This window comes from Urocitellus parryii, chromosome 3 (genome assembly GCF_045843805.1).
Source record: "Urocitellus parryii isolate mUroPar1 chromosome 3, mUroPar1.hap1, whole genome shotgun sequence".
Classification (NCBI taxonomy): Eukaryota; Metazoa; Chordata; class Mammalia; order Rodentia; family Sciuridae; genus Urocitellus; species Urocitellus parryii.
Window position 1 is genome coordinate 194,231,762 of NC_135533.1, and position 24,804 is coordinate 194,256,565.

General features: G+C 51.0%; 1 protein-coding gene across 3 annotated transcripts; it reads right to left on the reverse strand.

Annotated features, from left to right (window-relative positions):
- Window positions 1–192: 192 nt before the first annotated feature.
- Plcd1 (phospholipase C delta 1) lies at window positions 193–23,064 on the reverse strand. 3 transcript variants are annotated; one of them, XM_026406312.2, is made up of 15 exons: window positions 22,918–23,064; window positions 14,248–14,412; window positions 11,034–11,262; window positions 4,202–4,331; window positions 3,880–4,111; window positions 3,099–3,300; window positions 2,865–3,009; window positions 2,635–2,784; window positions 2,385–2,543; window positions 2,011–2,170; window positions 1,700–1,816; window positions 1,135–1,313; window positions 905–1,037; window positions 676–825; window positions 193–560 (listed from the first exon to the last, which is right to left on the reverse strand). In XM_026406312.2, the coding sequence occupies exons 1-15, from the start codon at window positions 22,949–22,951 to the stop codon at window positions 475–477; spliced, it is 2,271 nt and encodes a 756-aa protein (XP_026262097.1). In that variant the 5' UTR covers window positions 22,952–23,064; the 3' UTR covers window positions 193–474. The 3 variants fall into 3 exon arrangements, with proteins under 3 accessions (XP_026262097.1, XP_026262088.1, XP_026262106.1); XM_026406303.2 differs by lacking the exon at window positions 22,918–23,064 and adding an exon at window positions 18,225–18,327; XM_026406321.2 differs by lacking the exon at window positions 1,700–1,816.
- Between the last annotated feature and the right edge of the window lie 1,740 nt (window positions 23,065–24,804).

The following is a 24,804-nucleotide window of genomic DNA, read 5'->3' on the forward strand; positions in this document are numbered from 1 at the left end:
CTCACACCCCCAGGCCCCCCTCTCCTTTGCCAATAAAAGGCAGTGGTGTGCACCAGGTGTGGTACGTGTGCCTTCAGACCTGGATCCCTCGGTGTGCTTCTGGCTGCCCTCTCCAGACCACCCCCAGGAGCATGGGGAAGGGACATGCCCTTCACGGGGGATTTTATATCCCAGAAAGGGAGACCACAAGGCTGAGTCTTACTGTGATTTTTATAAAAACCCTTGACCTAACACTGGCCAGAGGGCGGAGAGGGCTGCAGTGTTGTTGCTAACGGAAATGAGGACAGTTCCAGGGCCCGGGGCAGCTCCTGGAACCCCAGAGAGGCAGCAGCACAGACAGTGTGTTAGCGTTGAAGGCCATTCAGGGACCTCTGGCTCCGCGGTGGAGGTTGGGAGCAGCCACACCAGCCCTGCCTCCAGGTGTGGACAGAGGGCCTGACAGACTCAGGGTGGACCCCACCTGACCCCAGAGGCCTAGTCCCGGATGGAGATCTTCACAAAGAGGGTGGCTGATGGATGCTGGTCTCCGTTCTTAGACAGGAGGTGGACGTGGCGGTACCCTGGCAGGCAGGAAGGAGAGTTCTGGTGACCCAGGGAGGGTGTGCCCTGGCACAGCCAGGTCCTACACAAGAGAGACCCCATCCCGGCTGTCCCCTGCCCTCGCCACACACTCACCCTGCTTGAGGCTGTTCCAGGGGATGGTGCTCTGGCCGATGAAGTCGTTCTTGGAGGAGGCGTCGTAATCCTCCACCACAAAGCGGACCAGTGCCAGCTCAGGCACAGCCACCTCAAACTCAAACTCCGTGTCCCACCACGGGTTGAAACCTGGGGGACAGGCACCGTATCAACCGCATGCACACCAGCAGCACCGGGAGCTGGGCCCAGCTCAGGCCCCAGGACTTACCATTATTGGTGATTACAGCAGTCTGGCGGCTGGCCATGTCTCGGCCCACGCCATGGATCTCCACGGTCACCTTGGGGTCCACAATTGAATTCTTACTCTTGTTGACTTTGGGCAGCTGCTGTCCAGAGATGACCTGAGGACAGGTGGGGGACAAGGAAGAGTTCAGGAATGGAAGTGATGGGGGTGGGGGAGGTCCATGGGCACTGGGTCCCTCCTGGGTCTGTCCATACCCTGATGCTGAGCTGCTTCCGGGACCACCAGGGCCCTTGAGTCAGGGCGCGTGCGTTGAAGGTGGTGTTAGGGTCTCTCAGGAATGCAGGCTTCAGCACATACCCGCAGGCCCCATTGTCCTGGAAGCGACCCTGGTACACGTCCATCTCTGGCCCAGGTGTCTGGAAGTTCAGGGCCACTACAAGCAGGACAGAGCACTCACAGGCTGGGCTGACCTCAGGGGCCTAGAGCCAGCCTCCTCGGGTACACTGAGGCCTAGGACCCAATACCACTCCAATGCCCACTGCCTTCTCCGCTCTAACTGACCCAGCATACTGACCCCATGTTAATGGGTTATATTATGCTTTTGGTGTCAGAACTCAAAGGGCTAGTACGCTAATGATGGGATTCCAGATGCTAGTGGGGAGATATTTCCAAAGAGTTTACCAGTTCCATGAGCCCCTGCATCTTACCCTGCTCAGCTCCCCAGACCTCTCACTGTGGAGCATTCAAGGCTCTGGGCTTTGAATGGCCTCAGGACTGAAACCCTCCCCCAGGTGTCCTCCAACCCCAGCCAGCCCCTACCAATCTGGCAGCCCCCGTTCCACATCTCCACGGGGCTGTAGTTGGAGGAGTCTGTTCTCCACCCGGCTGGGTAGATCCTGCTCAGGTGCCCCTCGTTGTGACGGACAAAGCTGTTTCCTGAGGGGAGGTGTGGCTCGGTCAGCAGTGGAGGCCTCCCAGGGAACCCATGGCCCTCCCACCAGTTCTCTCTGGTAACGGAGCAGGCAGCACCAACTCCGGGCCTGAGCATGAGCAGAGCAGCCAGGCCTGGCCCTGGCTGGCCCAGATGGTCAGACAGATGGCCCGCACCCTCTGCCTGCAGAGGGACTCACCTGACTCTTGGAGCATTCGGAGGGCTCGGTTCTCTGAGAAGGACGCCATCTCATAGAAAGCCTGCCCGGAGGTGCCAGAACTGGAAAAGCCCCCAAAGTGGACACTCTTGCAGTAAATGACCATGTCGGAGAGCTCCTGTGCCAGCCTGAGCTTGTCCTCCTGGGGGCCGTGGGGAGGCCCGGGTTAGAGTCAGAGGTTGGGGTGGGGTGGGCACTGAGAGCCAGAAACCCAGACACAGAGAGAGACAGAGGAAGACAGAGAGAGGGGGCAGAGGTTCTGAATGGCAGCCAGAGAACTGAGATAAGGCTCATGTCCCAGGGGGCTGGGGAAGGAGGTACCCCAGGGCCTCCCACCCCACAGCTCCCTCTCGAACCCTGGGCTTGTGCTGCACTCGGCTCCTCACTGCCTCGTCCTCTATCTCTGCAGCTTCATCTTCGTCTGACACAACCGTGGCCTCGGGGCTGCTTTCCCCTCCCAGGGGCAGCAATCCCCCAAGCTTCTTCCCCTTCAGCAGGATCTTCCCCTTCAATTGCTAGAGATGAAGGGGCAACTCATCAGGACCCCCCTGGCCTCCCAGTCAGTCCCTGCCCTCTCTTCTGGGCACCCCCATCCCCACCACGTACCTCGGGGGAGGGCAGGCTAGTGGTGACCCCATCGAGTGGCCGGTCCAGCATCATGGGCCCCAGGATGGCACGCAGGTGTCTTGCCATCACGCGCTGCTGCTCCAAGCTGCAGTGGTTCTCCAGGGACAGGATGACCGGGTAAGGGGACACCTGGAGGCCCAGGGGCATGTTAGGACAGGTTGGCCACGCCTAGGCCCCTCCTCCTCACCCCCCAGGAGCTCAGCATCCACCTTGAAGGCATAGTCCCGGATGGCCCTGAGCACGTCACACAAGAGGATCTTGGACGTGAACGTGTAGCCGTGGTAGATGATTGGCTCGAGGTTGGGCCCATCCCAGCAGTCGAGCTCCAAGCAGCGGCAGCCTTTGCACAGGGCCCTGAGGGTAGGGGTGGTGGTTAGGACCCTCTAGGTCCTGTTCCGGGTTCCCCTCCTGATTCCCGCCCCCAAGGCTTCCCTGGACCTCACCGGATGTAGGCTTCGGTACTGCTGGGCCCTGTGAGCTGGTCCTCCAGCAGGTAAGTGTTGTGTGAGGAGGACACCAGGTAGTGGCTGAGCGGCTGGCTCATATCCTGGTAGACCCTCCGGTGCGCCAGGCTAAAGGCGCTGCCGTCAGCTGACAGCAGGTACATGAGGAAGCCATCCTTGGTCATCTGCCGCTGCGCCTTGGCTGGGAGGGAGGAGACCGTCAGAGGTGGCTGCCCCAGACCTCCTCCTGGCTTCCCACCAATCTGGAAAAGGGACCCTCTGCCTGCCCATCCTGAGCTGGTCCCCCACAGTTCTGGGAAGCAGGATAAGTCTGAGGCTCACAGCCAGAGACTTGTGACCACAGAGTGAGGCTCTGTCACCTTCTCTGACTCTGTCCTGAAACCCTGAGGCCCTTGAGGACAGAGTCTCATCTCCTCTGTGCACCCAGACAGGAGTGCCCTCTGGAAAAGGGCTCTATTTTCTCTGCCCAGTTACATCTCAAAGGTGGGACAGGAATTGCTTTGGCTTCTCCAGTCACCTCTCTATTTCTTGGGGGAGGAGGACCTCAAAGCCCCCCTGAAGGAGGAATCAAGGGGAAAACTGAGGCAGTGACACTGGAGTCCTCTCCCCCATCTGCCTGATTTCATGGGTCAGGCAAGCACTGACCAAGCGCCCTGAGGCTGGCTGAGAACCCCTGCCCTTTAGTCCCCTTCTCTGTCTGCAGTCTCGTTAGGTGTCTCCCAGTCCAGAATGACCTTGGGACTGACTGCCAGGCCCTCACCAGTCTCATTGGGCTCATAGCGCTCGATGAGGGAGAGAGCCAGCGCTGGCCCTGCTGCCTCCTCCCGCTGCTGGTGCTGCAGGAAGGTCACCAACTGATCCACCGAAAGCGTCTCCGAGGAGCCTGCAGCCTCAGCAAAGGCGCGGTCGATCTCCTCCCGCTGGGTCAGCATCTTGTAGAAAGCCTCGATCTCCTCATCCTCCAGGGAGTCTGTCTGGGAGTGGTCACATTCCTACGAAGCCAGGACGGCAGGAAGCCAGGGCTCAGAGCTGGCCACAGATGGGGACCTAGGACCCCACTGCCACTGTAGGCCCAGACGCACCCTGAAGATCTTCCGGGCATAGCTGTCATCCACCTGGATGTTGAGCTCCTTCAGGAAGTTCTGCAGCTCCTTGAAGCTCATCTTGTTGTCCTTGTTCTTGTCAGCCTTCCGTAAGCAAGAGTGAATCCAGCTGGGCAAGCAGTAAGGAAAGAACCCAAGAGCCCTGGAGCCCAGCAAGGTTCAAACTAAGCTGCCCACGTCTCCCTACCGGTCTGGGTAGCTCCTGTGTTCCACACTGTAGGGCGAGAGCTGGTGGCCTCTCTGGAGGAAAACACTACTTCCCATCAAGGAGTCCTGTTCTGTTGGCTGGTTTTGAAACATTCACAATGTTTAAGAAATTTCTTAATGTAAAAAAAGGCTCACAGTAGGGGCTGGGGTTGTGGCTCAGTGGTAGAGGGCTTGCCTGGCATGCACGAGGCACTGGGTTCAATCCTCAGCACCACATATATATAAAATAAAGATATTGTGTCCACCTAAAACTAAAAAATAAATATTAAAAAAGACTCATAGTAGACAAGCTAGAAAATACCAAAAAAGTAAACAAAGCGTGCAATAGCTCCATCCCCAAGTGATCACGGCCACCAACACTGCAAAGGAGGTGCTTCTGGTGTCCAGTATGTAACTGCCAGCCAGCCTGACGAGGACTTGTTTCCTCTGTAGGAAACAGCAAATTTTCAGCCAGAGGTCAGAAGATGGGGACATCCCATGCAGAGCCAAGCCCAGGTCAAGTTCTCATGATTGGGGCAATCCAGTCCCCACTGCTGGCCCCCCTCCTGCTTGACCTTGAGGAACTAGAGAAGGGGGAAGCTCCCCAGGACGTTCCACAGAAATCAGAGTACTAAATAGAACAAAGAAGAGGAAACCTCGCTTCAGTGGGAAAAAATGAACGGGAGAAGAACACGGTAGAACACCGCGGAAAAAAACCCAGCAGCACGTTTTTAGAAGGAATTACGAAGAAATGGGGACTGGGGGTGAAGCTCAGTCATAGAGCACTTGCTTAGCATTCACGAGGACCTGTTTTCAATCCCCAATGCCAAAAAAATAAAAACTAATGACCAAATAAGTAAAAACTAAACTCATCTATTTGGCAGACTAAAGGAAACTTGTACAACACAGGCTTAGAAAAAAATAATTAAAAAGAAAATAATATGATGACACTAATGAGAAAATATAAACTAGGCTTTTGCAAACATAAAATATAAACTAGGCTTTTGCAAACATAATACCCAGTGCAGGTAAAAGGTCCAGTGGAGTGGGTACTCATCCACGGCTTGGGCAAGGTAAATGGGTACAACCTTTAGGAGAGTCATCTAGGGACAGCTAAAGGTTTAAAATATTGCTGAGGTTTGGATGTGGTTTGTCCCTCCAAAGGTTCACATGGTGGGGTCTTGGTCTTCAGTGTGGCAATGATGGGAGGTGGTGGTATGGGCCTTTAAGAAGTGGGGCCAGGTCTGTAGGTCAACTGAAGATGTGCCCTTGGAAGAGCTTATGGGACTCCAGTCTCATTCTACCTCCTGTCTGGTAATGTGATCTATTCCCATCCCACTATTGTGATGCCATCAGCCATGAAGACCTCAACAGAGCCAAGCTGATAGCAGCACCATGCCCTTGAGTCTCCAAAACTGTAGGCTAAATAGATCTCCCTTCTTTATAAACTTAGCCAGCCTCAAGTATTTCATTACAGTAATGAAAAAGAGACTAAAACAACTATTGTATCATTTCATTCCACTTCTAGGAATCCTAAATACTGGTAGGAAAATACTAAATACTGAAAAGTTTTTATGAACACAGTTCTTTGAAGTGTTATTCATATTGGTGAAAGACTAAAATAAATTTTCAGCACTACAGGAATAGATTTATAGTTTAGAATGCATCTACTGGGTGGAATATTATAGTAATTAAAGCCATCTATGGGGACTTCACTAGGGAAATAATTAGGATATAATGTTACACTGCAAATGCATCACAAATGTATGATCTCTACTATTTTTGGCAAAGTCATCATTAGGCAAATTCAAATGCAGAAAAAAAGATTAGGAGAGTGCAATTGGCAATTTCTGGAGGAGGTACATCTTGTAGGTTCTTTCAAACATCATTCTAACATCCATAATTTCTAAATTTTACATATATATAGATCCAATTTTATGCACATATATGTGTATATATATATATATATTTTTACATATATGTATATATTTTTTATATAACTTATATGTAATATATATATATATATATATATATATATACACACACACATATGTATATTAGTCATGGCAGAATGCCAAATGAAACCATCAAGTCCACAAATTCTCTGAGCTGAAGGCTACTCAGCAGGAGAGACAGCTTTACAATCTTAAGGTCTCATGCTGCAGGGCATGAGATGTCGTAAGAAAGAGGCTATACAAGAGGGATGACTGTGGAAAAAGTACCCCAGAATTGGGCTTTTTAGAAAGCTTGAAATCAGGCAGATGCAGCCTTGTGAGAAAATGCTTAAAATTCTTCAAATGCTGAAAAGCACACAGAAAAGGAAGCTAACAAGTTTCATAAATGTGTCCTCCAAAGGAACTACATGTACAGTAGCGATGAGCAATCTAAAAGGGAAATTAAGAAAACAATTCCATATACAACAGCATCAAAATGAATAAAATAATTTGAAATAAAAAGTTTTAAAGTGCAAAACTTATCCTGTGAAAAGCCATACAAAAAAATTGTCCTAGTACCAAAAAGAAAGAAAGAAAGAAAAAGAAATGAAACAAGACATAAGCAAATACAAAGACATCTATGTTCCTGGATCAGAAGACTTGATATTGCTATGCTGGAAATACTCTCCAAGTTCATGTACAGTCCCTATCAGAATCTTGCTGGCTTCTTTGCAGAAACTGGCAAGTTCTTCCTAACATTCATTTGGAAATTCGAGAGATCTAGAATAACCATAGCAATTTTGGAAAAAAAGGAACAAATTTGGAAGACTCACACTTTCGATTTCAAAACTTCCTATAAAATTACCTAACCAAGACACTGTGGTGCTGGTGCAAGTGTAAATACACAGACAAATGGAAAAGACTCGAGAGTCCGGAATAAATACTCATGTTTACAGTCAATTGATTTCTTATAAGGATACCAAGACGATTCAATGGGACATGAATAATCTTTTCAACTAGCTCCTGTCGGGTGATGGTGCTGGAACAATTGCCTATCAACATGTAGAAAGAAAAAAGAAACTGGATCTCCTACCTCACACTATATACAAAAATTAACTCAAAATTGATCAAATTCTTAAATGTACGAGCTAAAATGATAAAACTCTAGAAGAAAATAGGAAAAAAAATGTTCATGACTTTGAACAAAGCCTTCTTCAATATGATACCAAAAAGCACAAATAACTAAAAAAAAGTAGATGAACTACACTTATCAAAACTAAAAACTTGGTGCTTCAAAGAATACCATCAGGAAAGAGGCACCCATAGGATGGGAGAAATTATTTGCATAAGAGACTTGCATCTAGAATCTATAAAGAGCTCTTACGACTCGATTATGAAAAGACAAACAACTCAATCAAAAGATGGGCAAAGGACCTAAATAGAAACTTCTCCAAAGAAGACAGACAAAAAGCACATGAAAAAATATTCAGATCATTAATCATTAAGGAAATGCAAATAAATCAAAACCACGATGAGCTAATACTTCACACTCGTTAGGATAATACCACTATAAAAACAAAAAAAGCAGAAAAAACTAGTATTAGCAAGGATGTGGAGAAATTGGAACTTTTACACACTGTTGATTAGAATGTAAAATGGTACCACTGCTGTGTAAAATATTATGATAGTTCTTTAAGAAAATGCAAATAAAATTTCCATGTGATCCAGCAATATTACCTCTAGATATATATCCCCCAAATAGAAAGAGGTTCTCAAAGAGATTTATTTGTACACCCATGTTCATAGCAGTATTATTTACAACAGCCAAAAGGCAAGACAAAATCCAAGTTCTATTAGTAGATAAATGAATAAACATAATGTAGCACATACATACGATGGAATATTATTTTAAAAGGGCATTCTAGGAACTGGGATTGTAGCTCAGTGGTAGAGCACTTGCCTTGCATGCATGAGGCCCTGAGTTCCATCCTCAGCACCACATAAAAATAAATAAATACAAATAAAGATATTGTGTCCATCTTCAGCTGAAAAAAAAAATTTAAAAGGACGTTCTAGCACATTCTATAATATGAATGAAACTTAAGATCATTATGTTAAGTGATATAAATCAGTCATAAAAAGACAAAAATTGTCTGATCCCAACTTATATATGAGAAACCTAGGGTAGACAGATTCATGGAAACAGAAAATAGAATGGTGATTGCCAGGGACAGGATAGGAGTGGGGGTAGGGGAAGAATGAGGAGTTTTCATTTAAAGGATATAGAGTTTCAGTTTTGCAAAACAAAAAGAGCTCTGGAAGCTGCTTATGCAGCAATGTGAATATACTTAGCACTACTGAACTGTACACTTTAAAATGATTAAGAGGGTATGTGTATTACATTATGGGTATTTTATCATAGAGCCCTTGACTAGCATGTGTGACACACTGGGTTTGATTCTCGGCACTGCATATACATAAATGAATAAAATAAAGGTCCATCAACAACTAAAAATATACATTAAAAATAAATAAGTAAGATAAAATAAATAGCCAGGTCTAGAGGCATGCCTGTAATCCTAGTGACTCTGGTGTCTAAGGCAGGAGGATTCCAAGTTCAAGGCCAGTCTCAGTAACCTAGTGAGTCTCTCAGCAATTTAGTGAGACCCTGTCTCAAAATAAAAAAAATTAAAAAGGGCTAGGGATGTGGCTCAGTAGTAAAGTGCCCCTGGGTTAAATCCCCAGTACCAAAATAAATATATAAATAAGTAGATCCATTTAAAAAGAGCTTATCAACAATAAAAATGGGCAAAGGATTTGAGTAGATATTTCTCCAAAGAAGAAACATAACGGCCAATAAACATGTAAAGATGCTGGACATTATTTGCCATCAAGGAATTGCAAAGAAAACCATAATAAGATACTACTTCATATCCACAAGAGTATCTCTAAGAAAACATTTAACACGGATGGGTGTGGTGGTGCACAGCTGTAATCTCAGCGGCTCAGGAGGCTGAGATAGGGGAATCCTGAGCATGTGAATATACTAAAGTGAGGCCCTAAGCAACTCAGTGAGACCCTGTCTCTAAATAAAATACAAAAGGAGACTGGGGATGTGGCTCAGTGGTTAAGTGACCCTGGGTTCAATGCCAAAAAAAAAAAAAAAAAATCAGCTATGAAAAGGAAGGATCACAAAGTTCAAATGACAAGTGTTGTCAAGGATGTGATTAACTGAGACCCTTACATACTGCTAGTGAGAATGTAAATTAGTGCAACCTCTTTGGCAAACAGTTCGGCAGTTCCTTAGAAGGTTAAATATAGAATTCACTTGAGAGAAATGAAAACATATGTCCACACAAAACTTATTCTACCATGTGAAGAGCAAATTAGATAAAAGCCACAAAGTGGAAATAACTTAAATATCCATCAATTGATGAATGGATAAATAAAGCATGGCATATCCATACAATGGAATATTAGCTAGAATGAACTATGGATACATGCTACAACATGGATACAAGTTGAAAACATAATTATGCTAGATAAAAGAAGCTAGTCTCAAAAGACTGTGTGATTCCACTTATATGCCATGTCCAGAACAGGCAAATAGAGACAGGAAGTAGATCAGTGGCTGTCTACCCCTGGAGCTGAGGGGAAATGGGAAGTGGCAGATAAAGAGTACAGGGTTTCTTTTTTGAAGTGATAAAAATGTTCTAGAATTGATTGTGAGGATGGTTGCGGAACTGTGAATATACTAAAAAGCACGGAATCAGGTTCAGCGTGTTAAAGGTTAATTGCATGGATTGTGAATTATGCATCAATAAAGTTGTCATTAAAAAGCGGGGAGGCTGAACTGGTTCTACCTAGATCCTTATGTGAACAGAAGCCTGAGCACTTTGGATCATACACTAGTATGTTGTTGTGCAACTAGATTTTGAAGTTACTTTAAGCCCACAGCTGGCTTGAACACCAGGCCCAGGGGAACCTGACCACTGCCTACAACAGGGCACAGGTAGGTACCACAGTCTCTCAATTCCCAGAGGTGATAAGTATGGTAGAAACTCTAGAAAACATGATTAGAACTCCCCACTCGAAGTCTTCCACTGATTTAAGCTGCTTCCCTGAGCCTTCCCGATCTCCCATTTCCACGCTTTACAGAGGGGCTCTAGGGAGTGTCAGGGGCTCCAATTCTGTCTGGCCTTGGGCCAGATAGACCAAAGGAGGCTCCATGCACCTTCCCTTATTCCCTTCTGCTATAGACCAAATTGACATTTAGACAACAAACGTCATATGTTGAACCCTGACCTCCAGTGTGATGGTATTTGGAGATGGGAAGTAATTCGTTTAGATAAGGTCATAAGGGTGAAGCCCTCAAGATGGCATTAGTACCCTTACAGGAGAGACACCAGAGAGCCTTAGTCTCCTTCCTGCCACGTGAGAACGCACTGCCAAGGCAGACATCTGCAAACACGGAGAGGGCCCTCCCCAGGCCTCGACCATACTGGCCCCCTTGACCTCCAACTTACAGCTTTCAGATAGAAAATAAACTTCTGTTGTTTAAGCCACTCAAACTATGCTATTTAGTTACAGCAGCCACAACTGACTAAGCCATCTTCCATGCCCAGGCTGCCCAGGGACAACTACAGCCTGTCCACAGGCCAGGCCTGGACTCACAGCCACCAAGAGGATACTGCTGCAGCTTCTGTCGCTGATCCATGGAGCCCGAGTGGTGGATGATCTTGCGTAGACCCTGTACCCAGTGTTGGGCGTCGGCGGGTGTCGGGGCGATGAGGTCTAGTGTGTTGCGCTGGTCCTTGAAGACAATGGAGAAGCAGCGATCCTCGGGCACATCTCGGGCAAACTTCTCCAGTCCCTCTGTGCGGTGCCCCATCCGTACCTCCTGAATGTCCTCGATGGAGACTACAAGAGGGGTACAGTGGTAGCGGAGGCAGAGCATGCCGTGAGGTCAGTCCCTGCCTCTGATGTGATCAAGATTGCAGTGGGGGGGGGGACTGCTTTGAGACGCCACCAGGACCAGAGTTGAGGCCTTGAGTCCAGAGAGAAGGAAGGGACGAGGACAGGAGGGCAGAGGAGGGACAAAAAGTGGGAGAAAGACAAACTGAGGTAGAGACAGCCTGAGACAGCCACAGTGGGCAAAGTGGAAATGCACAGAGAGATGGAGACAGAGATCTCAGAGGGGGAAGGGCAAGTGGGACCCCAGAACCCCCAACTTGGCAATGCAAGGAGTAGGCCCTGGGGAGAGGACTGGGGTAGGACAGGGGTCTTTGGGATGGGGAGAGGGAGGCCACCCTGGCGCTTGACACCTGTGAGAGGGAGGGGTCGCGTACCTTCCTGATTGTACTGGACTTTGGGCCTGTCCTTTCCCCGACTACTATGAGAGCTTCCAGGCCCCTCTCCTGACCATTTAGGAGACTGGGGCTGTCAGTCAGCCCTGACCTGGAGTTTGGGGACAGAGGGCCAAAGACAGGGACAGAAGTGTATCAAAGCCTTGTCCTGTGTCTGCTCGTGTTCTGAGGGCTGCAGGAAGGCCCTGCCCTCCAGAGTCCCAAGAGGCAAGATGAAGTGTGTCCAGGAGGGTCTGAGAGATTACAAAATTCAGCCCTCAGGAGCAGAGGGAGCTCTGTCAGAGCCTAGCCTTCCAAACTTCAGGGGGAGACAAGACCCTGGGTACCTGCCATGCCACTGGCCCCACAGAAAACCAGTCCCACTAGACAGGCACATGCTGAGCCTCTCAGCAGCAGGATCCAGGCAGGATCCTGCCACACACCCATCCTGAGCCACACTCATCCAACTGTGCTGGGACCTAGAATGCCTCTGACGGAAGGCCTGCCTGTCCTTCCCTGAGCCCAACACCACCCTGAGTGTCAGGGGCCTCCTAGCCACCTGCCGACCACATTGTGTGGCATGTACCTAACCCTGGCCACAGGCTCTGAGGAATGGGGACATGTGAGCCCCAGCCATCTGGGGTGCAGAGCATACCCCTGCTTAATCCTTAGGTTCCCCATGAGGCCCCACAGCAGGTATAGCTGCAGCTGCCCCCAGCTGGGATTGCAAACAGGAAGCCGACAGCATGGAAACCCCCCAAGCCCAGAGATAAGGTCCAGCTGTCCCCACTGCTGATAACACCCTCTGCTGAGAACCAGTGACCACAGGGAGACAGAGAGCAGAAACCAGAGCCAAAGAGAAATGGGAGATGCGCCAGCCCTCCATTGCCTGGCCTCAGTTTCCCCAGGGGTCAAGTACAGGTAAGAACAGCAATCCCACTGCTCACCCAGAAAAGGGAGCACCAAGGGGCATGCTCAGCAGGAGGCCTGTCTGGTGTGTCTGACCTGGACGAAAGCCTCTTTGGGCCATGCTCCTTACCCAAGAGTACCTGTCCTCCTGACCCTGTGACTCCAGCGGCACCTCCTCTCAGGGCACAGCCCCTCAGACTCACCTGTGCACCTTTGCTCACACGGGGTCACCTGCCTGAATGCTGTTCCTGCCCTTTTGGCTCATGGCTGTCCCAGTATGAGATTCTGTTCTCACCAGCCCAGATGCGGGTTCCTGCTGGAAGGACCTGTGTCTCTTACTCCTCTACCTGACCTCTGTCCCACAGGCTCCCCACCAAGCTCTAGGCAACACTGGGAGTCATGTAAGTGTATTGGCAGGTGGGGGTGGCGGGGTTCAAGGAATTCCCAGGGCTCTCGGTGTAAGATCCCTGTTCCCACCACACTCCACTCCCCACTAGCCTCTAACAGGAAACCCTGTATCAGGGCAGGAGCCCAGTGAAGGAGCCTGTCTGGCGCCATAGAGGCAAGGTCAGGGTGTCACTCCCGTACTGGAAAGCAGCAGGCTGGGCTGGGGCAGACACAGGCTCAGGGAGGTTTTTGAGAACACACAAGAGCTCGATCCCCCTCAGACCCTGCCCTGCCCTACTCAGAGACCTGCATGACTCACACCCTAAAGGCACCCTACTAGAAGCCCTCTCCGTGGGTGGAACCTCTCCTTCCTTCTATTCTTCCCCTAGTTGTGACTTGTCACCAAGTCTAGTCTTGCTCTCTCCAGACTTGCCAGTGACCCCATCCGTACACCCAGAGACTGGAATGATCTATCTGCACTATCCAATTGAGTAGCCACTAGATCTACCTGTGGATATTTAAATATAAATTAGGTAAAATGAAATACGATTTAAGACTCAGTTCCTAGTGTCACACTAGCTATGCTTCATGGGCTCAACGGCCACCCGTGGCTGGTGGCTGCCATAATGGATAGTACAGATAACATTTCCTTCATTGTAGATGGTTCTATTGGGTGGAATTCACCTAACATTTTCTCCACTAAGTACAAATGTAGACAAGAACATCTCATTTTACAGAATCTGCTGTCCAAGTCTTGGGTTCCTAGGCCTTTTCAGAAGCTTCCAGAAAGCCTTCACACCCACATCCTCCTTGAGGGAGTGCCCCAGTAGTGGCCTTTCTCTGTGTATCCTAGCCCTGCTCCACCCCAACTTCTTATGGCTCCAGGTTCAGAGGATCTGCCTCCTGTGGCCCCACCTCACACCCTGGGCTCTGATACCCGGAAGGGCCTTATCTGTCTCCCGGACTTTGGGCTTGTCTTTTGAACTACCACACCTGGAATGCTAACTCTTTACCCAACTTTCCCTCCTTCCCACACTTGGAGGATACCTGTCCAGCTCCCTCCCTGCTGCTGAGCCTGGCTCTGCCCTTCTCTGGTCTTGGTTATGCGTCCCCACCCCGAGGAACTCTAGCATGTGGTCCTGATTACCCAGTTGCCCTCTCCAACCCAGACAAGACCTCAGATTCTCTACAAGTGATTTAACTGGCTCCTCCCACTGAACCCCATCCATACTCTGCGCCCTCCCCTGTGGCCCAGGATACTCACACAGCTGGGACTCTGGGGACCTCATGACCTTGCGAGACTCCTGCCAGATGGTCTTACAGTCCTCCTGCAACTTGTAGAAGCGCTCTCTTCGCCATGAGCTGGACTTCACCTTCAGGAGCTGGCTGCCCTTCAGCAGGGCCTGTAGGTCCTTGTCATCCTGCAGGCCTGAGGGGTCAACACCAGTAAGGTATCACCTCCTCCACCAGAGTCCCTGCTGCCGTTGGCTCCACACTGGCCGTGCCCACCTCTGGACCCTCTCAGCCCACGTTTCTCCAGCCTCCTCATCAATTCTCTTTACCCACCTTATCCCCCACTCCAGCCTACCCCCAGTGCCTGTCTCCTCCGGGCGGGAGTCACCTCCAACAGCAGCTGAGGCAGTCATGCAAACCACAGGTCTCCTGCCCACCCAAGACCATACCCATACACTGTGATCTGTCCCCCATGGCTGACTGGGCAAAGGGTGGGCAGCTAATTCAAGAATCACTAGTTCCTGGAGGAACAGAACCTTAGGAAATGATGGGCCCTTCCTGGTCACCTGTAGGGATTAGATTGGACCAAAAGAATCTGGGATCAAAAGATCAGGCCATACAGCAGAGAGCGAGGGCAGACACAGATGGAAATGGACCCCAGGGCACCGTGGAGCCAAACAACCTCTCAACTCCAGTGGCCCTAGGATAATTAGTGCCTGGGTTTGGGCACCCTACCTGACCCCTGTGTGACCTGAACAAGTGACTTCACGTGGCTGGGCCTCTGCTTTCCCATCTATAAAATGGGATAATAATACCATCCATCTCATACAGGAGCTCTAACTTCAAGTGAGAGGAAGCCCAGGTCTGTAGAGACAACCACAATGTAGTTCTTGGTGTGGACACTGTGGTCAATGTAGGACCCTTGTGCCTATACTTGCTACCCTCTTCCCTGCTACCCTGACCCCTGACTAGAGTCTGCTTGAGCAGGTCTCTGACCTTTTCCCCATAAGAGAATGATAAGCCCACTGTGGCCTGTGTCTGGCCTGTTGGGATGCCCTTGTCCTTTCTGCTCCACCCCCATTGCTGAGGGCCCTGGGTCTGGGACCCCTGGAGGTACAGAAACAAAGCACAGAGCAGTCCCTTCAGAAGGACTCGTGCAGAGCCCACAGGGAGGACCCAGAACCCTGGTGGCCTGGCCCACCTTCTGCTCAACTCTTGCACTGCTCTCAGAGATGCAGGCTGGCCTGAAGCACAGGTTCTCAAAGATGCAATGCCCTCTGTCCTACAGGTCCTGACAGGAGGCACTATGGGGACACCAAGCCTGGTTTCTCAGAAGCCCTCAGTCCCAAGCAGATCCTGTGCCAACTGTGATGAAATAGATCTGCAACCCACACCTTAATAACCCATCAGTTTAATATATAGTTACATTTGTACGTGTGTGTGTGTGTGTATGTGTGTGTGCACGTGGAGTTCAGCAGCCATCTCTGTTCAAAGTTGATTGACTACCTCACTTCTTCCTAAACTATGTGGCCTATCATCCTTCTTTGTACTGCTACTCCAACAGAGTGGTGGCATCAGGGACCCCAAAGGTCCAGTCTGATGAGGGACTTGTGCCTAGGCCTATGTTGGGTAGCCCTCATCAAGGCATAGACTTTTATTTTCTGAGCCCAGATTCACCATTGCTGACATCCTCTCCCACTTTATCCATGTCCCATGCCCCTAGGTAGCCCTTCCCACACATCTGCAGGGCCTGCAGAGCCTTCTGAACAACTTCCCCAGGTCTCAGCCACCCACACGTTCTCTGTCCCTCCCAAGCTCCTGCCTCCAGTAGGGACCGAGTCCTGTGCTAACATTCACTCCCACTCCCCTATGGCGTTAGGCAACTCCTCCTCTCTCTGTCCCTCTGTTCCCCCATGAGCCCTAGGTGAGAGCAGTGCTGGATGGGGGAGGCATCCCTGGGCTTCTTCAGAAACAACAGTCTAACGTGACTTCCCAGACCTGTCCAGTCTGTCCAGTCACTTCCAGAAAACACTGTGCCTTAGCATGAGAAGTTCCTCTCCAACCCAAGGGGAGGCTAGTGGAGGAGAAAGGGGCTTCTACAGAATGTTCCAAACCACGGGCTGTATATGACAAGCCAAACACAAGAGGGAGAGTAAGGGAGTTCCCAGGGTGTCGGAGGAGACAGCCACCTCTGCCCTCTGCTGGGAGATTTCACTCTTCTATCTAAGGCTGTTCTATCTACAGCTGAAAGGATCACCTCCTTACCATCTGCCAGTACCCCACTCCCTAAGCTGGGTACACATCAGGGCAAGCCACCGCTAATAGATCAGATGGGTATGGGGGGTTGTCAGGAAGTAGAAGGTGAGCCCCACCCTCCTATTCTGGAAAACACCATGAAGAGATGACATGCTCATCCTGTCCTGGAGCCAGGCTATGGCCCTGTCCGCAGTCAGGCAGAGATAAGTCCCCAGTTGCAGACACAGCTGCCAGGAGGGAGAACTCAGTCCCAAGGTGGGCCTTGATAATTCCAGAAAGATCACAGTCACTGCCTTCTGGGCCCTTGGGAAATCTAGGCAGGTATCTCCATCTCTTAGCCTCAGTGGGTACCCTCTGGGCTTATGCCCCACCTCCCTTGCTCCTTTAGCACACAGGAAGCATGTGGCACCCCTCACCAAGCCCAACTCACTCAGCTGTGCACCTTCTCTGCCTGTAAGAAAACCAGGAGGAGCACTGAGCTCAGGGGCCTTGGGTTCACCCTGTGGCTTCACTAACCTGCCCAGGCCAGTTGTCTAAGGAGGTGGCATATAGAAGGCACAGATGGTGCTGCAGGTGCCACTGGGAACCCAGGGGGTGCTATGAGTCCTGCCCATGTACCTAGGATGATACATATTGAAGACACACTGGGCCTGGAATCCATAGCAGTACACTGAGACACAGCCACACAGATACACTATCACACCACCAGATACAACATCAAAGACACAATGAGTCATACACATGATACACTTTCCCACCCCCCCCAGCAAACTATACATTGTCACATGGAGTTGCATGTTACATACAGCCACATAATATACAGAATTAGAACATCATTATCATAGCAGTAATAATAGCAGCCACCATAATAACAGTTAATATTTGAATAAGATACTGTTCTTGGCACGAGTATATAATCCCCCCAACAATCTTAAGAGGAAGGCAGTATCATTAGCCTCATTTTATAGATGAGGAAACTGAGCTTGCAGGAAGTTGCATGGTGAAGTCAGGACTCAGGAGCAGGCCACAGGGTCAGTGCTACGAAACATTATTTTATGCAGCCACCACTCAGAGTCACACAGCCACAGAGTATCAACATCAGAAAATCCAAAAAGAGAAAAGAAAAGATATACACATACGCACACACCATAACACAGAATAACAGAATCACTCAGTCACCTTGGGTCACCCACTGTCACATCTATCATACACAGTCACACTCTGTTGCACAGTATCACAGATCATACACCGTCACAGTTGGTTACACGCAGACACCCCTGGCACCACAGTGTCACACACTTGGTTACACAGCATTACACACCATCATCACTACACAGTGTCCCCAGAGTACCACATGTGGTACTCATCACTCAGTCACCATTGAGTTACCCACTGTCGCTTGTCACATACGGACCTACCTGGCCTACACACAGTCTTGACTATCTCATTGGATCACACAGTCAAATCAATTACACACTGGGTCATGTCTCCAGTGATGTCTCAGAAATTTATACACAGGAGGGGGTGGGGGTGACAAGGGTTGGAAAACTTTGGAGGAGCTGAGTTAGATCAGAAGGGTAACTAATCCCCACAGTACTCATCCCCACGTGCCACCACGGCAAACACCCCCACAGAATTAAGCAAAGGCTCCAAGTGCAATCAAAGGCTGGAAGCTCAGGGACAAGTAGTCTGTGTCCTGTTCCAGCTGCTTTCCCTTTCCCCACAGCTCTCAATGTTCTTGGTGTCCCTTACCCAGCCTTTGGCCATTGAGTGCCGCCACCTTGAGGCTCTGCTCCTGCAGCTCCCTGGAGCGGCTCCGGCTCCATCTCCGGCTTGGGACCCCCAGGCACTGCATGTCGCTTTACAGTGTACCTCTGCCACCGTGAAATCTGATTCAGAAGCCTTGCAGGCTCCAACAGAAGGAATCACTGAGAGTCCAACCTTCAGGGGCGGAACTAAAACCAAAGAGGTGGGGCTGGGCTCGGAGGGGCGTGGCCGTAAGGAGCTGAGCCAAGCCCAGGTGGGCGGGGCCAATCCGGGAGGGGCGTGGTCTATGCCCCTGGTAGGTGGGGCGAGAGCAGAATGTAGGCGGAGGAGGTGGGACCCGAACCCAGGAGGACAGGCGGAGGGGTCGAGCTGAGGAGGCACAGGGGGACCAACTCAGCCCAGGAAGCTGATCTTTTATTTATTCATTTATTTTTGTACTGGGGACTGAACTCAGGGGCACTTGACCACTGAGCCACATCCCCAGCCCTATTTTGTATTTTATTTAGAGACAGGGTCTCACTGAGTTGCTTAGCGCCTTGCTTTTGCCGTGACTGGCTTTGAACTCGCGATCCTCAGCCTTCCTAGGCGCTGGGGTTGCAGGCGTGCACCACCGCGCCAGGCTAGGAAGCCCATCTTTGGCAAAGCCCCCCGAAGTGAAGGCGATCTGGGACGCGGGAAGAGGCAAGCCCAGAAGGCGGGGTTCCAGCAAGGAAGCCACCGCCCAGGAGGCGACGTGGAGGCAGAACTCCCATCCAGGAAGCAGGCCAGGGGCGGAGCGAGACGGGGAGGATCCTCACTGGAGAGGCGGTGTCTAGCCAGGGAGGGGCGGAACCTCGGCTTCTGGCGGCTGGGAGGAGTGTGGGGCTGAGCCGGGAAGTCCAACTCCAGCCCTGACACTGGCAGAGGACACCAGGTCTGGGAGGGGGAAACCGAGCGGTTCAGGGGAATCGTGTGGGCCACAGAGAATCGAATGGGGCGGGGCCAGGCAACCGAGCTCGCCAAATATTGTATCTCAGTTACTCAATGAGTTCATTGTGACATATTTTGCTGTTGTCTCACTTGTGATCCTTAGGCGGATCCGTTCCCCCAGTTTCCCCCTCCGAGTGGGGTAATCCCCAAGGTATAGCCAGATGCAAATGGCATTCTGGAAAAAAAAAAAAAAAAAGCTGACTTTAAAAGAGCCCATTAACGCAGGCTTGCCTTGAATGCAGGCCTGTCTTGATGAATAGATGACAACGGCTGCAACTTTGTACAAAACTGTGCTGCCAATGTGCTTGGGAACAGTGGGTCCTTTCAACCCGCATCACAACTTCCCTTTCATTCACCCAGCAATTATTTATTGAACCCCTACTGTGTGCCAAGGTCAGGACGCCACCCAGAGGCCTGAGTCACTCCTCTTTTTACGTTCAGCCTCTGAAGAGTTCCCGATTCGCCTCACTGCAACAACAGTGAGTCACTGGCAAAGCACAGCAATAATAACAGACTGAAGTGCAGAGTGACTTGCCTAAGTCACACCACAGAGAATAAATAATGAGCAAGTTTCATTAGTGCAAATGAACTGAAATATGGACACAGAAAAACCTATTCTTCCTTTGGAGTGGGAGGAGAAGAGTATAACAGTAGCTGGTGTCATAGAGTGACCATGCAGAGGTTTTTTACTGGAAGAAGGACCTCCCAAGGACCTGTGGATAGAATCACACCTCCATATAATTTGTTTCCTTTGAATCTTATGTGCTTTATTTTTATGTACTTTAAAATGTGATCCTGAGAGGGTGTACTGGTTTTACTTGACTGCTAAAATGGCCTATGGCACCAAAAGGTTAAGAGCAGCGTAAGTAACTGGGTGTCTGTAATGTGAGTATAGAACCCCAGGGATAGACAGCTTTGAAACATAACTGAGGAGTGGCTAAGGTGAGCTGGTCACCCCAACTTGCTCTGGGATACCAAGAGGTTGCTTTTTAGGCAACCTAGAACTCCCGATGCATGATTTTATTCTTATGACATTCCCTGTGAAATATGCATTGTTATCCACCCCATGGATGAGAAAATGATCCCAGAGAGACAAAGGGTCATATAGCAAATAGAAGCAAAGCTAGAATTTGAGTCCAGATCTCCTGGGACCAAGATGAAGCCCCTCTACCTTCCACTTTTACAAATGCCTGTCCTTGCAGTGAGACAGGAGAGCTCAGGTGTAGGAAAAGTTAGTGGAGGTGAATGTGTGCAGTGAAGGGGAACCTCAGGAGTCATGCCCTTTCAGCACATCTGGGAACATGCTGAAGAAGCTAGTCCAGGTATAGCTAAAATAAAGTCAGTGGAAAAATCAGGGTGAGAAGAAAAGGATGGGAACTGTGACATTAGTTGGAGGGCTTCAGAGGCAGCAGAAAGAGCTTGCATTCAGTTCTGGACATACTTTCCTTAGCTAGGGATGACCTTATGGTGCCTCATCATCTCCCAAAGAAGTATAGACAACAACTGAGTGGACATGGCAATTTGGGGGTGCAACTCACTGGAACTGGCAACTTGGGGAAGGTCATCCTGCGGAAACACACCATAGCACTGAGTACCAGGTGCTGTTCTAACTGCCTTATAGATAATGCCTCATTCGATCTTTACAACAACCATACGAGGCAGGTGGTATACTATCCCCCACTTTACAGATGGGGTAATTAAAGGATTTTCTGAAGAAGCCAAGCCAAACTCAGGTATTTTCCTTCCAGAATTGATGCCTTTGTGTAAACTGCTTCTGGGAAAAAAGGGACATTTCATATCTAGGTGAGCCAGGCAAATGGAGGGAACTCAGAGGGCATTCCTGCTGCAGACCCCTAACTTTCCACACTAGAAATTTGGTCCAGCAGCACATCTAATGCTGTGATACACACTGTAAAGGGGATGCAAACTCTCCAATGAAAGTGTCAACAACCTGGAACAGCATGGGGTACAGTGACCACCCTTCTCACCATCAATTCTCCTTAACAGGTCTTGCTTCCCCATCTTGTTTGCAATGTGGACAGAACGCAGTTAATGGAGGTTACTTGGGATGCTGAACTAGAAGTGGTGGGGCTTTAAGGGAAGAGAGTTTGGAGTCACGGTATTATGCCATCCTTGGAAGAAGGGCTGGACTGAGTCATGCATTCAGAAGACTGGTCCCAAACAGGATGAGCCAGGGTGGCCAAACCCATGCCACCAGTCTGGGAGCATCTGACTGACCCTCTGCGTGTCTTTGTTGCTGGAAAAGATACCAGGACTGCCCCCCCAGGAGAAATGCTGGGCAAAGACACAAGATAGCAGGGATGGAGGCCATTCCAACAGGAGCTAGGCTGCTGCTGTGTCAGAGACAACCAGAGGTCTTTAAGAAGGTCTTAGTGTGAGGTGGGTAGAGAATGGGTGGCAGTCCACAGGGTATACAGCACTAGCTAATGGGTGGTAAGAGAGAACACAGAACTGTCCAGTGCAGGCGGCCCTGGGTCCCTTCCCACCAGTCTGCCAGGAGCACTCAGGACACCTCTGGCCTGGGGGAGGAGAGAGGGAACAGAGGAAGGGGCAGGGATTCCATGACCCAGCTAGACAAGATGGCTTTGAGAAACTGTGGCTATTGGTTTCTATGGACTCTGGGGACCAGGTCTGGGCCAACAGGGAAACTCAAAACAGATTGGGGGCTGACTGCTGGCTGCAACTCTCGGGGACTGGAGTAGAGGGACGGAAGACTGTTTACCATCTTTGAATGGTTTAGATGGATGGGTCGTGGAACCTAAAGACTCCAACTCCAAGGGCACTGAAAAAGAGAGGAATATATAATTGAGCAGTGATTGGTGTGAGAGGAGCAGGGTTTGCTGAGCTGGTACATGCTCTGGGAGAACAGGAGTACAAAGGCCCCCCCAAATGTGGGTTAGTTCCCCACCTGAAACAAAAAGAAGCTAAGTTGCTCTCCTCCCCTCCCAGAGGCCTCCAGAACTTGCCGTCAGGAGTCCAGATTCCCCTCTTTGCAGGAAGGACAGTGATAGGGAGAGTAGTTGGCCCAGATGACAGAAAACAAAGCTCGCTGGACAAAGGATGGAGCGGCCGGCGGCTGGAGCTGAGACCTGGCTCTCCCTCACCGGGAGGGTGCGCCGATGCGGAGATCAGACTGCTCCTCCAAGCCCGAGGATCGCTGACTACGATTTCTGCGCTGGGCAGTTAAGGCTGCAGGGCCCGATCTCAGCCAAACTTGGCACCTCCTCGCCCCACCCCCTGACACCCTCACCGTGCCACACCCGCGCGGCCTGACGCGGTCCAGGCACGCCTGGACTTTGAGGAACCTCTAAGGATGGGTTGCACCGGGCAGAGAAGAGTCGATTGGTTCGTGGATGCTGCTTCCTTTCCCCCTCGGTCCCTTCATGCGATCTGAACCGGTGGAATACAGACCGGGACAAGGGGGAGTCCCCGAGGGAGAAGAAGTCTTCTGACACGCACCGTCCCCGACCTCCCGGGCCAGCTCTGGGGACAAGCCTGGAACACCCAGGGTTCCTATTTGGGAACCGCGGGCTGAGATTTCCTCCAGCCCAGCAAAGCCGGCAAGGAGCCGTCCGGGGGCCTTGCGGAGGCGGCTGAAGGAGCTGGGATCCCCTACCCAGTGCGGGGAACGGCTTTCCCCGCGTGGGCCCCTGCAGGATCTCCCCGCTCGCGCGGGCCCGACACTCACCATGCAGGGTCAGGAAGTCCCGGCCCGAGTCCATGCCCCTCCGGCAGCGCGGCGGGAGGGGGCACCGCGGGACTCACGTGAGCAGCGACGGCGCAGGCGGCCCCGGGTCCGAGCACGGTGCGGTGTAGGGACCAGAATGGACTGAGGTGGGTGGAGGACGGGGGTGGGCCCGGGACACCGCCCCGCCCCCTAGGCCAGCGCCCCCGCCCTCCGGATCGGCCAACCCGCGTCCCTCCCCGCCCCCTCCTGGGGATCGGGAAGGAGGCAGAGCCAGGGGCCGGGAAGACGGGCCAACTCCGGCCCCGGCCAGTGGGTGTGCCTCGTCCCGAAATAGTCAGATCCCTCCCGCTTCCTCCGCTGCTGCCACCCACAGGCCGCGGGCCCTGTCATTAGCGCGGACAGCCAGCCCCACGCCCTGCCAGTGGGAGCCTCGCCCGGATCGGGATGAGGCCGGAAAGAATCCGGCCTCATCCCGGGGAAGGGATCACTTAAAAGTCAGACACCCAGCCGAGTTGCTGCGAAAGAGAGGCACGGCGTCTAGGCATGAGCGACAGCTCCCCCAGTACCTGCTTTCCCTTTTGCGATATGAATGCACGGGGCCACGGACTCGGCGGTCTTTGGGAAGCAATACCTAGACCCTGTCCACGGGAAGGCCCTTCCCACTTGCTGGGAGGTTTCTGACTTCAGGAGTGTGCTTCATAAGGGGTGGGAGAAAGTGGCCAACAGGTGCAGGGAGTGTGCCATTGGGTCCCCCACATCCCAAAAGTCCCAGTAATCTGTGCAGCGGAGTGGGGAGGACCTCCAAGGTCCCTTCTTCCGACGGCCTCCTTAGGGGCTTATCTGAGCAAGAGACCCCTATATAAACATCAACCCTTCAATGCCCAAGACCCAGAAACTCCTTACAGGGTGCTCAGATATTCCTGGGGAAGGTCCAGGGATCCTGCTGCCCACCACTGCCCACTTGGAAGTCCCTGGGGGAGAGCTGGGCTCAGGTTGGGAAGAAACTGGAGACAGCTTTCTCAAATGAGGAGGAGGTGTGCTAGGTCCCCCAGTGAAGCTATCTGGGCTGATAAAGTCAAGGTGAGAGTCTGGCAGAAGCTAGTGATCTCTCCCAGAGGAGACCTGGCTCATCTCAACCCCATTTCTTCTGGGCACAATCAGGCCTAAGTAAGGGGTGTGAAAGAACTGAAAGACAGCCTTCAGATTCTGAGAGCTGAGAGGGTCAGGACTTTAGAGAGCCCCTGAGCTAGGCATGCCCCCTCCCCCCACCACACAAACACAGAGTGGGGCTGGCTCCTGATCTGACATTCAACTCCAGTCCTGCTGCCCTGGGCAGGTTTTCAGAACCCTCCTTAATTTCCCTTCTACAAACTCAGGGACATATTTGATGTTTTTTGAGGGATGAGCAAGTTTCACACTGGCAGGCCTCACTTTGGACCTCCAGCCTGGGGGCAGAGAGGATGGGGGGTGGGTTCCCTTCTCTGCCCTTACCTCCCCTCTCCAAGGCCCTGCTCTCTTCCCAGAAACTCTTTGAGCCTTGGAGCCTCCCACCTGGATCTCTGACACCCCCGGGGCCTGCTAGCCCCTCTCCTCAGCAAGCCAGAACTCCTCAAGCCCAAACCCTCTTCCCAGGCAGACACAGTGAAATGCTGACACCAGTAGTTGGCATGGCTTCATCTCAATCATCATTCCTATTTTTTGTCTCTGAGAACATTATCTGTGACCTTGGACTTTCCCTCTGCCAAAGATGCCTGTGGTGGCACTACCTCTGCCCTTGCTTACCCTAAACGCACCTCAAACCCCTTTAGAAGCCTCCTCCACTGGCCTGGAGTTGTTGGGCAGGATGGGCAGGGCTGACTCAGAGCTGGCCCATGCAATCAAGTTTTG

Bases quoted from the DNA above. Each gene is read 5' to 3' on its own strand.
- Plcd1 (XM_026406303.2), bottom strand. From the start codon at position 18,327: ATGCAGTGCCTGGGGGTCCCAAGCCGGAGATGGAGCCGGAGCCGCTCC. The intron at 2,171-2,384 runs GTTCGAGAGGGA...CACGGCCCCCAG, and splicing joins GAGTGCAGCACAAGCCCAGG to GAGGACAAGCTCAGGCTGGC. The intron at 1,817-2,010 runs GTGAGTCCCTCT...ACCTCCCCTCAG, and splicing joins CCGAATGCTCCAAGAGTCAG to GAAACAGCTTTGTCCGTCAC.